At 38.5% G+C, this 10,741-nt stretch overlaps 3 protein-coding genes across 3 annotated transcripts; 1 reads left to right on the forward strand and 2 right to left on the reverse strand.

The window, feature by feature from the left end:
* Positions 1-299: 299 nt before the first annotated feature.
* On the reverse strand, positions 300-4,377 carry LOC136246690 (uncharacterized). The gene is made up of 3 exons (XM_066038232.1): positions 4,248-4,377; positions 2,772-2,969; positions 300-1,927 (listed from the first exon to the last, which is right to left on the reverse strand). Exons 1-3 carry the CDS (start codon positions 4,375-4,377, stop codon positions 300-302), a joined length of 1,956 nt encoding a protein of 651 aa, XP_065894304.1.
* Positions 4,378-8,403: 4,026 nt separating this feature from the next.
* Positions 8,404-9,476, forward strand: LOC136246695 (uncharacterized). The gene is made up of 2 exons (XM_066038245.1): positions 8,404-9,132; positions 9,181-9,476. Exons 1-2 carry the CDS (start codon positions 8,439-8,441, stop codon positions 9,474-9,476), a joined length of 990 nt encoding a protein of 329 aa, XP_065894317.1. The 5' UTR covers positions 8,404-8,438.
* Positions 9,477-9,677: 201 nt separating this feature from the next.
* Positions 9,678-10,667, reverse strand: LOC136246703 (uncharacterized). The gene has a single exon (XM_066038255.1). It carries the CDS (start codon positions 10,665-10,667, stop codon positions 9,678-9,680), a length of 990 nt encoding a protein of 329 aa, XP_065894327.1.
* Positions 10,668-10,741: the final 74 nt, after the last annotated feature.

Raw genomic sequence — 10,741 nt, forward strand, 5'->3', positions numbered from 1 at the left:
TGATAGTAGTTAATAAGGTGACTTCTTACATAAGGTGACTTCTTACATAACTGAACTGTAGCTGAAACTCTCATTTTTTGTAGCTGAACTCTTTTCAGGGTGATTTGTTTCTAGCTGAACTCTCTACAGGATGATTTGTTTCTAGCCGAACTCTCTACAGGTGATTTGTTTGCAGCTGAATTCTCTACATGGTGGTTTCTTTGTAGTTGAACTCTCTACAAGGTGACTTGTTCTAGCTGAACTCTCTACAGGGTGGCTGAACTCTGTACACTTCAGTAAGTGATAAATATAAATAGCAATTATGCTGGAAATTCAACAACAAACTTGTAAGGACTGTTACTGTATGCTTTGAGCAGTACACATCTAGATACAAGTCTTCTAGGACTTATAATTTCATCACCATCATAAAATTCATCTGTTATTTGAAAGAAAGGGTCATCAGAGCCATTGTAGAACTGAAACCATTGTACGTAAGCCAAATCATGAGATTTTGTGGTTTCAGTGGGATTAAAACTGTTTCCTTTTATTATCACCAATGATTTGAAAAAGAATCTTACAATTCCAAAATATGGATACCCAGGCTCTGAATCAACAACAGCAAAGTATGCCTTAACTCTGCTGCTACGATCTGACGAGTGAAGATCAGAAGTGAGTGACAAACCATTCACTGAACAACGAGCATGCTTATCTATACGTGGTATGACAGTTATTGAATTTCCTTCATATAAGTGCTCATAGAAGCAGAGTAACTTGAGATAAAAGTCTTTGGTAACTTGCAAATCCAACCTAGTAGGGGGTAAATATTCAACTTTCCATTCAAATCCAAACATATTTGTGTCTCCTTTATCAATGGACAGTTGTAAGTCATACATGTCCTGTGTAGAAGTGGCAAACATAGATTTCACACGGATATTTAACAGTGAAGGATGTATTACTGAAGATGACATCTCCCTTGCAACCGGCAGAATATCATCCAGGTGTGGCCAACTAGTTACCAATGGGTCATGTGGCAGCACAGATTCAATATCAATGTCTTGCAGAAACTTGGTAAACAATTCCAATTCAACGTAGCGATTGCTATTTGGAAGACCAGACAGTACACCATTCATTCTTTCAAAACTAAAGTACCAAAATGCATGAGGGGGCCCAAAATCTCTTATCATGTCTGGGATATGAAGTGCCACGTGGTAATTTACTGAAACTTGAAATCTGCCATAAATGTTTTCAAAGTACCGATGGTGAGATTTAAGTAAATAATCAAGTCTAGAAATATCTGCATCTGTAAGTGATGGCTGAACAATAAGCTGGACAATATCACATAGCATACAGATGCTCTCATATGAGTCTGGTGGCAACAAGTCCCATAAACAAGGCTTAGCATAAATCAAAGCAAAGTTCTTCCACTGATCAGCTGTCAAGTTGGAAAATTCTAACTTTTCTCCCAATGAACTAGGCAATCTGCCAACATCATATGGCACACGTAAGCATTTTAGTCTACTGCTAAACACTCTTTGAGACTCTTTACAAAACAGGGGGTCTTGAAAAATCAGATCTGTTTCATGCCTTATCATCCCCAAAAACACTGTGTGCATTGGATCAACCATTGTCATTGTGACAATATCAAAGTAAGTCAATTTTAACAACTGACTCCATCGAACACCATTTTTCTTTTGTATTTTCTTCACCTCAGTTGCATTTGTTGCACCCAAAAATTCAACAGCCTGTGACCTAACAGTATCATTTAGCCGAGGCACTATTTCTACCACAGTGAAGTAACTCATTCTGCTAGTTACATCCCGTGGATTTTCCCTTTCACCTTCAAACTCACAACGTGAGCATCCTTTGTTCGCCTTATGACCAAGGAACTGGCTAACTTTTCGTGCTGCTGGTATGTCACATGAAACTGTAATGAGAGCTCCTCTTACCACTACGGATGCACCAGAATGTATAATGTATTTGGACACCATCCCACAATTCAGTCAAGTCATTAACAAGTGGTTCCAGGAAAGAATTAATGTTTTCTTTAGGCTCACTGGGTCCAGGAATCAATCCAATCAACATAGTCCACTTGGTCTTGTATCGTTCTGTCCTTGGCAAATTCAAAATGTTCATATAAATCCCACCAACCTTATATTCAGAATTCTTAAAGGGCTTAAACCAATCAACATGGAGAATAAAAGCAATATTATGTGCATTCTTAAAAAAGTAATCTCCAGGGTTACTTTCTCTATTAAATGACTTCCAAACTCTGCCATCCCACACATCATTTATGATTCCGCAGTCTGATGTATACCTCTGTTGAATGTTGAGAAGCTCTTCAAATATTTTGGTGCAATAAAATTTTTTAAGCCAAACAATAGGTGATAAGTAAATAAAGGTTTTATAAGGAACAAGTCGGCTTTTCCCAAAAGATAGGAATTTTTCATAGCAAAGATGTTCTGTGCAGTGAGAATTATAAGTTTGCCGTGCACAGATTGGTATGTTAGTAGCTTCTGATAACAATGTACAATCATATAGGTTGCAACACCTGGAGTCTGGACATACAGCATATCGTTTAAACTCAGGAACTTGGTTTACACCTGCACATGCAAAAAGATTCTGTACAGTTTTTGGAAAGCAGTATTGTAATGGGTGGGATATCAAAGTGAAAATCAATTGTAGAATTGAGAGTAATGTTGTAAGAACACTATCGCTTAGCTTGTACTTGACTTTTACTTTGATCAGTAAAACAGAAATCCATTTATTTAAACGTAAAACTGGTTGAAATAAACCTGACTCAGCAGCAGATGATTCATTTTCACTAGCTGTGAGCACCTCATTGTGCTCAGGGAGGCAAGGCACTGTAGGTGGACAGGTCATTGGTGAAGGCTGAGTAGAGTCCAAGCTTACTTCAAAACAGTCTGCTTCAAATGTTGGTGAGGTCTGCTGATCATCTTCACTATCACTGCTACTGTTTGCAGTATTCTCATCTAATAGAAATTATTACCGTAAACGATGAAAGTTTGGTGTGATGACTTAAGTTTGGCGAATGTGGCGAACAAAGGAAATTTGCCAAACTTTATTCTCCCAGTCTATTTTAAATACTGTTCAATACTGGCCGTACAGTAAATTTTTCCAAACTTTTATTTACCAACCAGCTCCACATGCTGATTCGCCAAACTTTTGCCATTTACAGTACACCCAAGTGGAGATATACATGCTCATGTGTATGCATGCATCCATGCATATGTAAGGATGATCAGTTGAAATAACATAACATTTTGAATGGCAAAATTAAGGGAAAGGATTTCTTGTGAATGTTTGGATAGCTGATCACTATATGGCTACTAATGATTGGTTTGTGAGATCTAATACAGCACTCAGCTTCACCTAGTGCATCACACCCTGGTGCTGTATTTCCATACACACATGTGGCAGTCCTTTATGCATACAAGGTATGATATCTAGTCCCTGCATGCAGCACTAAGTGTTCAACTGACCTAATGTACATATTATTTATTATTTACCATTACTGTACATGGTTTAATAAGTACAATTTAAGTTTGTAATGTGGTCTGGTAATTTGTTCCATTTTCATCCTGATGTAAGTGTATTTTGTTTGTCAGTAAGGACAATGATTTAAGCCCCCTACCCAACCCCCACCACCAACATATTATATTCCACCCTTTGAGCAAGGCCTAAACTGTCACAGAGGTCATCACAATCCTAGAGGGGGGGAAGGTGTGAAGTACCACCCTTTGAGCAAGGCCTAAACTGTCACAGAGATTATCACAATCCTAGGGGGGAAAGGTCTGAAAGCTACTGTACAGTAGAGAACTTTGGCAGTGTAATACATAGGTGAATTTGTTTGGCAAATAGTCCTTTAATTATCCAAGTATTTTTCCTGCCTACAGCCATTGTTAGCTATGTCACTGTGTAGAGATATGCAACAAAACACAGCCGGGTGTAGCTAGCTTTCTGAATTACCCTGGCACAAGGTCTGGCTGTCCCCATGCAAACCATTTAACAAGCAACGCTAGCCCATCTCTGTGGACTCTTTATTACACATTTGCTTTAAAAGAAATTATGCCTAGCAACGTAACTGCTACACTGCTGTTTGTACGGCTTATTAGACTAGGATACTACTGCTGGAATAGTACAGAAGCTTAGATGGACTAACTTAGCCTCCAGCCCCAATGTTGTACTTCGTTTTCACTCTTTTGTCTCTTCTACTTGCACATACTGAGCGTTTTAGCATACTTCATAACCAGCATTGAGAAATTGAGTAAACAACGATCCTCCTAAAATATTCCTGCCTCCTGGCAGTATAAGACAGGCACCATGGCCTACAGTAGGAATTAGCTTTTGTTTGTCTTTCATCAGTCTACCATTGTCCATCTATCCCGGGGAAAAAAATTAAACATCTAATAAATCAATTACTTTTCACATCCAGTACTGAGCAGTTTCACCAAATTAATTACAGCACATGTTTTGACTCTCAACCAAACAAATTTAGTCAAATATTATTATAGAATCAGGTATAGCTACGCCCCTGAAACACAGTGACTTATGAAATGCACTGCCAAAGTTCCTACTAATGTAAAAACAGTGAGGAACATGCATTTATTGCTTTAATTTGGTGCAGTCATTAGTGGAGCTACTTTTGATTGTCCAATTTCTGTAATGTGTTTAGTGGTCTTTTATTTCTATGATTATTAGCAATTGTCATCTTGATAGGTGTTCTGGAGATTATGGGAAGACACCACACACAATATATGCAATTGGTTTATAATAGTGTGTATTCTAACTTATTCCATAACTAATTAAAGTTTGTTTGTCATATCAATTGAGTTGTGTATATTTTTATCACTTGTTCAGACCTGTTGCATATTACAAGTTTAATTGAAGGTTTACTAGAAGGTGGCCATAACAACATTAGTCGATGGGAACTAGTGTTGAGCACTATGCACTATTCAGTAAATAGCTAAATAGGGTTAGTTTAATCACTATGCATGTGGTATTCATTAAAAGGTATCAACCAACAACAGGTTTTGGGGTAGTACCATATGTAGCAGCCTGGATCATTCTATGCTATAGCAGGGCAGCAAAGGAACAGCAGTATCACTAATTGTTTGCAGTGCTGGAAACGTTTTATCCCACCAAAGGTCGGTCCCTCCCCATCTCTTTCTTTCCACTAACTTGTAGTACCAAACTATGGCTGGTTAGTGGGACACGGGCTGTGCTGTAGCATATCAGTTAGGAGGGATCATATAGGGCATCTGGTATGGAGTAAATTAGCATACTACCAAATATACTAGCCTGAGCTTTATCATAGATGTTGGGGTACACATTTACCATGACCCAATCTTGGAGGGTCAGGTGACAGCAGGTCACAAGGCTACAGCGCTCCAGCCCATTCTCCCAATCTCGATGTCTTGTTGTATTATGGTCATTGCCACACACTAGTATACAGAATGTTTGTTTCAGCTCTATAGTCAACATCATCTTCATAACACTCACTGCTGTGGTGCAATGGTTCTTTCAAAATGATGCACTTGCAATAATCAAGGCTTGCAACACAGTAAACATAATAGTGATGAGACAATTTTATCAAATGTACTATCAGTACATGTACATCAACCAGATGTGCCAGCTTCATGCTTGGAACACAAATCTTCTGACTGTAAATATTACTGCAACATTCAAGTGTGTGTTGCAAACTAGTCCCTAGTCTGCTCCACAAACACCTCTGTACAGTACAAGTGAAGAATAATACCAACATATAAATGGACACTTCATTATGTTTTTTACTCCTTACATTGTATCATTACAGTACATTGTACATAAACACATGTAATACACACTTAGATATGCTATAAAGGAATTGTCGGTTACATGTCGTAATTGACTAATCTACAATTAAGTCACCAATTGCTGTAGTTTGATTGCCACCTTAAGCTTCTTGGTATAAGGACATCTACAGATCATCTAAGGCTCTTCACCATAATATAGGCAGGGGGTTTATCAGTGCTGAAGCAAGTTGACTGACTAACAGACCATCATCATCTATCACGTAGACTACTCACTTCCTGGAATATAAATGCTAACAATAAATTAAACAATAATAATTATTATTGTGATAGGTAATGTGTAAATAATATGAGGTGGTATAAGCAGTGGACCTGGAAACAAAGAACTCAATTGGTACTTCACAATATTCATGCCTGTTACCTCTACAAGTCACAACATCCTGCCTTGCATGGCCAGATCACTTATATTCTATATCATTGTGCCTCACATAATCCGTAGCATTTAGTGCCTACTCTGAAAGAGGGTTTGGACTGCTTAGCAATGTCCATTCTGATGGGTGCTCATTTTCACACCTCCAACTATGCACCAATATTAATAAATACTAGAAGGTTTAACTTCTCATGTACCACATGAAGCACACAAGGCTATTTGTCAAACTGCTTGTGTAACCAGCAGCTCTTGCCAGCTGTCACCCTTTCACTGAAAATCTTTCCTGGAAAAAATTGTTGCACAAAATTTCTCCAGTTAAGCAATACAAGTGTGCTTGTTATACAGAATGCCAGCTGTAACCAGTGAGCAGCCAGTCCAGACCTGACGATAGACGTCATGTGAGGTACTTCGATGGTGCAGAAGTGCTATGACTATGTAAGATGAGACACTGACTTGCAGAGGCATCTAATACAATTATAGAATGTGTAACACAGGGAAATATATAAAATTTCTGGATCCTTGCAGGTCCTTGGTTATTTCTCAGGGTAGGGAATTATATTAGTACTGACGTGTGTACAATAATCTGTATTTGTAGCTACAAATACCTTACGGGAACATCCGAGAAGTTAGACTATAGTATTCTAGGGATGGGAGGTATTGACATTTCTGTCATACGATTATTGTCATGAGCCATTATCACAATTATCACGATTGTTGTACACTTAACCACTGTAACAAAAAACACTAAAATATTCTACTAACAAAACTATTTAACATGAATTTATCATTTCAATTATTACATGATAATTGCCAAGTTTAATTATCACTAGTTAATGAAAAGACGATGCCAACTAAATAATCATGATTATCACGATAATTGGATAATTGCCCATCCCTATAATATTCTTGCATCAATACTACAAAACCATGCCCCCAAGATTGCATAAGATCTATTGTAAAATCACAAACAAAATACACTTACGTTAGGACTGCTCAAGCTGGCAAGTTCTGTGGCATCTTGTTTTAATAATCTGTAAAATAAAGCAAGATTGACAATACGCACAACACAATAGGGAGAATACGAACAAGTGTTTCACTAAACATTTAAAGATAAAATATTAAATTTTGTTGCATACATACTCAGTTTGCGTTTATAGAAAATATGAGTGCATGATATCATGTCTATCATTGGTACAATGAAAAAAGCTAAACTATAATTCACGAATATTTAGTATCTTATTGCGTCAATTATGGCCGGTCCCGTAGTCTTGTTGAGTGTCTGGGGGTACACAGTATTACAAGAGAAATAAAAGCTGGGTATCAAATGAGCAGCATTTTGTTAAGAATGAGCTCTATTAGGTTTGAATCTGGTGAGGAAAGTATCCTAAGCACTTGAGTATGTGCGGGAAAATCCACCTTGGACAACACTAGTAACTTGCAGGAGGTCAACACGGATAGAAGCTGTGGAGCTCAAAGTTGCCATAATAACCTGTTAATCGTCATGGTAAGTAGTGCAAGCAACTGCAACAGCATGAACCGGCCAACATCATGGGGCATACCAAGCCACTGTTCCAAACGTTTGCTTATGTTTCACCTGTAAGAATTTACTGTGAAAGCAACAGTACAAAGCAGAGATTCGTACTCGTCATAGTTGAGTTCAAATCTCAACCTGTATAGGCCCCATGTGTACATATTAACCGGTCAGCTTACAGTTTAAAATATGCATGACGTTGTCAGGCACATTGGTAACCACCTGATAGCAATGCGATACATTATGTTCAGTAAAAGTTACAAGCTCGAGGCAAAAATTAATAGTGATTCACTCGCTCAATGTGTGCATGCACAAGTTACTGCAAATTTAGTTTAACACAGGGTTGAGTTACCGTACCTTCCATCAAGGCGCCTTCCATATTTATAACAGAGTCACCAGTTTATCTCCTTTATAAAGGTCACTCACTTGTCATTTGTTACGCAGTAAACATGGTTGACAATAACAGCTACAGACGATTGCGCGATCTTTGCAACAAAAACCGTCAAGCGAAAACCGAAAACGTGATCCATTTGCTTTGAAAAGATGCCGAATTACGTAACAAGCTCACGTTTCCATTGACTTCCTGTGTTGCATACAGGGGTTTTACGGAATCTTGCAATGATATCGAAAACTCAATACTAAGTTGCCAAGGTAACCTTTAAAAATCACGTGGAAATTGGCGCGAAACATGTCGAAAGAAGCCAGTGGTAAAGCAGGGAGTGCGGGAGTTGGATTCCCAAATCTTCTGGGTTTAAATGCGCTTCAACTGTTGCCACTCCTAAATAACCAGAGCCTCGGAAACCAGCTGACCTTCAATTTAAATGGTGGTGGTTCAGTAGCTTCACGTCAAGCCGAGAGTCCTGTGCCTAGAGCAACAGCTACGTACAAGTATAATGTGAAGATTTTTAATCCAGCCTCTTCAGCAGCTGAGTCTCCAAAATTCATAGTTCGTCAACTACATAATTTTCAAGAGAAATTTGTCGATTTAGCTGCGGTAAAGACGAAGATAATTACGACATTCTGTACAGATGTACATTCTGTCAGCGAAATCAGTGCAGTTGGCTATTTCGAAGGAAAGCAGAAGCGATGGTTATGCGATGATATTGACGTACAAATGATGTACAAAGTGTTTACTGGTGCTAATTGTGAGATACAGTTGTGGTGTGAAAGGTCGGTGGTTAAGGAGTCAACAGGTAACAATAATAACAAACGTGTACCATCTAAGAGAGATCGACATGAAGAGGAAGTGAGCGATATTTTTGAAGATTTGAAGATGAAGCACAAGGAAATGGAACTGCCAAAACTGAGGTTATGGGCAAGAATGATTGCTAATGGTGTCCACGAGTCAACAGAGGAGCCACCTAATGTACCAATGATCACAGGTACAGTGCCCAAACGTGCAAAGCGAGAGTCATTACATGATGTTGTAGTAGACGCTGCTAAAGCAATGGCACAGGCATTCACAGGATCGCCTTCAACATCACAGCATGTTGCTGTACATAATTCATCTGTTGCGGCATGTACCACAGCTGCCACTCAACCAACAGTGACCATTTCCACCGCCACATCTGTAGCCGCAATTTCCCCATCTCGATTGGCAGATGTCAGAATGAAGCACTATGAGCAATTACGGTATTTACACAAGATGTTTGATGATGGTATTCTAAGTGAGGAAGAATTCCTAGAGCAGAAAGGGAAGATTATGGACTCATTGAGGTTATTGTAGACTTACATTATACTGATCAGATTATAAATTTCGATTCACTTCTACTTGTCATGAACAGCAACCATTAGTTAGCTGTATACTGTTTGTTACTATTAGTTTTGTGTTATAATGGTGTTGCACTTACTTTTCAACAAAAGTTATTTCAAAAACTTAGCTAGATACTAAATACAATGCCTTATCTAACTATGATTAAAAAATCAGTTATCCATAAATCTGGCAATGATGTACATATTGTTGACAATCATCAGGAGTGACAGAAGCAATAGCTGCAGCTATGCATGTCTCTAGGTCAACAACACCACTATGCAATGTACTCTCCATACATTTCAAAACGGTCTTGACTTTAGAGAAAGCCTCTTCTATGGGGTTATAGTCAGGAGAATATGGTGGCAGAAAGTGTACCATAACCCCAACTTCTCTCAACAATCCTGTAACATCACTACAATGGTGAATTGCACAATTATCCATAATAACAATGCTATTTGGATTTGTTCCATTGAAATTCATCAGCATCGGAAGTAAACCTTCAATGAAGTCCTTGAATTCATCGGAATCTACTGTGTCCTTAGTAAGTTTGTAATCCAGAATACCAGTGGTCGTCATCGCTACAATGGCTGATACACGTTGACCACGACATGTAAGTTTGTGTGAAGTGATCGGTTTACCCCTGACACTGTATCCATATTTCCTTAAACTATCCCTCATATCTGTACCAGTTTCATCCACAAACACCAACATACTTGAATCATACAAACTTACATCTACTGCAAATGTTTCCCTTAAATGTTTATCTTGCCTGGCAGCTACAATCTTCATTTTCTGTCTGGTAAATCCACTCTTCTTTAAAAACTGACACAACGTAGACTGGTGTACATTGACACCATACACACGACTTAATTCTTCCTGTACTTCCCTCAAATACGCACCTGGCTTATGCATCAACATGTTTAATATAACTGCTTCCACAGGCTTGGTTAGCTTTAACACTCGGCAGTCCTTTGGATATTCTTTCTTACTTACACTACCGCCACTTGCATTGAACCGTTTCATGATTCTAAACACAGTTGAAGGGTCTACGCAGAGATTGGAAGCGGTGGATTTATCATCCATCCCTAAAGCCAACTTATGCCACACGATCCTCCATCGTAGATCATCCGAGTAAGCAGAGCACCTGCTTCTTTCAATAGACATTATCACGTGACAATTCAAATGTTTCCTTGGTAACTTGGTTTTCGTTTTTAAGTTTATTGCAAGATTCCGTAAAA

The sequence above is a fragment of the Dysidea avara genome, chromosome 1 (assembly GCF_963678975.1).
Source record: "Dysidea avara chromosome 1, odDysAvar1.4, whole genome shotgun sequence".
NCBI classification, from domain to species: Eukaryota; Metazoa; Porifera; class Demospongiae; order Dictyoceratida; family Dysideidae; genus Dysidea; species Dysidea avara.

What these genes read in the sequence shown, in the direction of transcription:
- LOC136246690 (XM_066038232.1), bottom strand. Translation starts at nt 4,377, where the DNA reads ATGGACAATGGTAGACTGATGAAAGACAAACAAAAGCTAATTCCTACT. An exon ending in TACTCAATTTCTCAATGCTG is followed by an intron (nt 2,970 to 4,247) that starts GTTATGAAGTAT and finishes AATTTCTATTAG; the next exon opens with ATGAGAATACTGCAAACAGT. An exon ending in ATCATCTGCTGCTGAGTCAG is followed by an intron (nt 1,928 to 2,771) that starts GTTTATTTCAAC and finishes GTGCATCCGTAG; the next exon opens with TGGTAAGAGGAGCTCTCATT.
- LOC136246695 (XM_066038245.1), top strand. Translation starts at nt 8,439, where the DNA reads ATGTCGAAAGAAGCCAGTGGTAAAGCAGGGAGTGCGGGAGTTGGATTC. An exon ending in TAATGTACCAATGATCACAG is followed by an intron (nt 9,133 to 9,180) that starts GTACAGTGCCCA and finishes ATGATGTTGTAG; the next exon opens with TAGACGCTGCTAAAGCAATG.
- LOC136246703 (XM_066038255.1), bottom strand. Translation starts at nt 10,667, where the DNA reads ATGTCTATTGAAAGAAGCAGGTGCTCTGCTTACTCGGATGATCTACGA.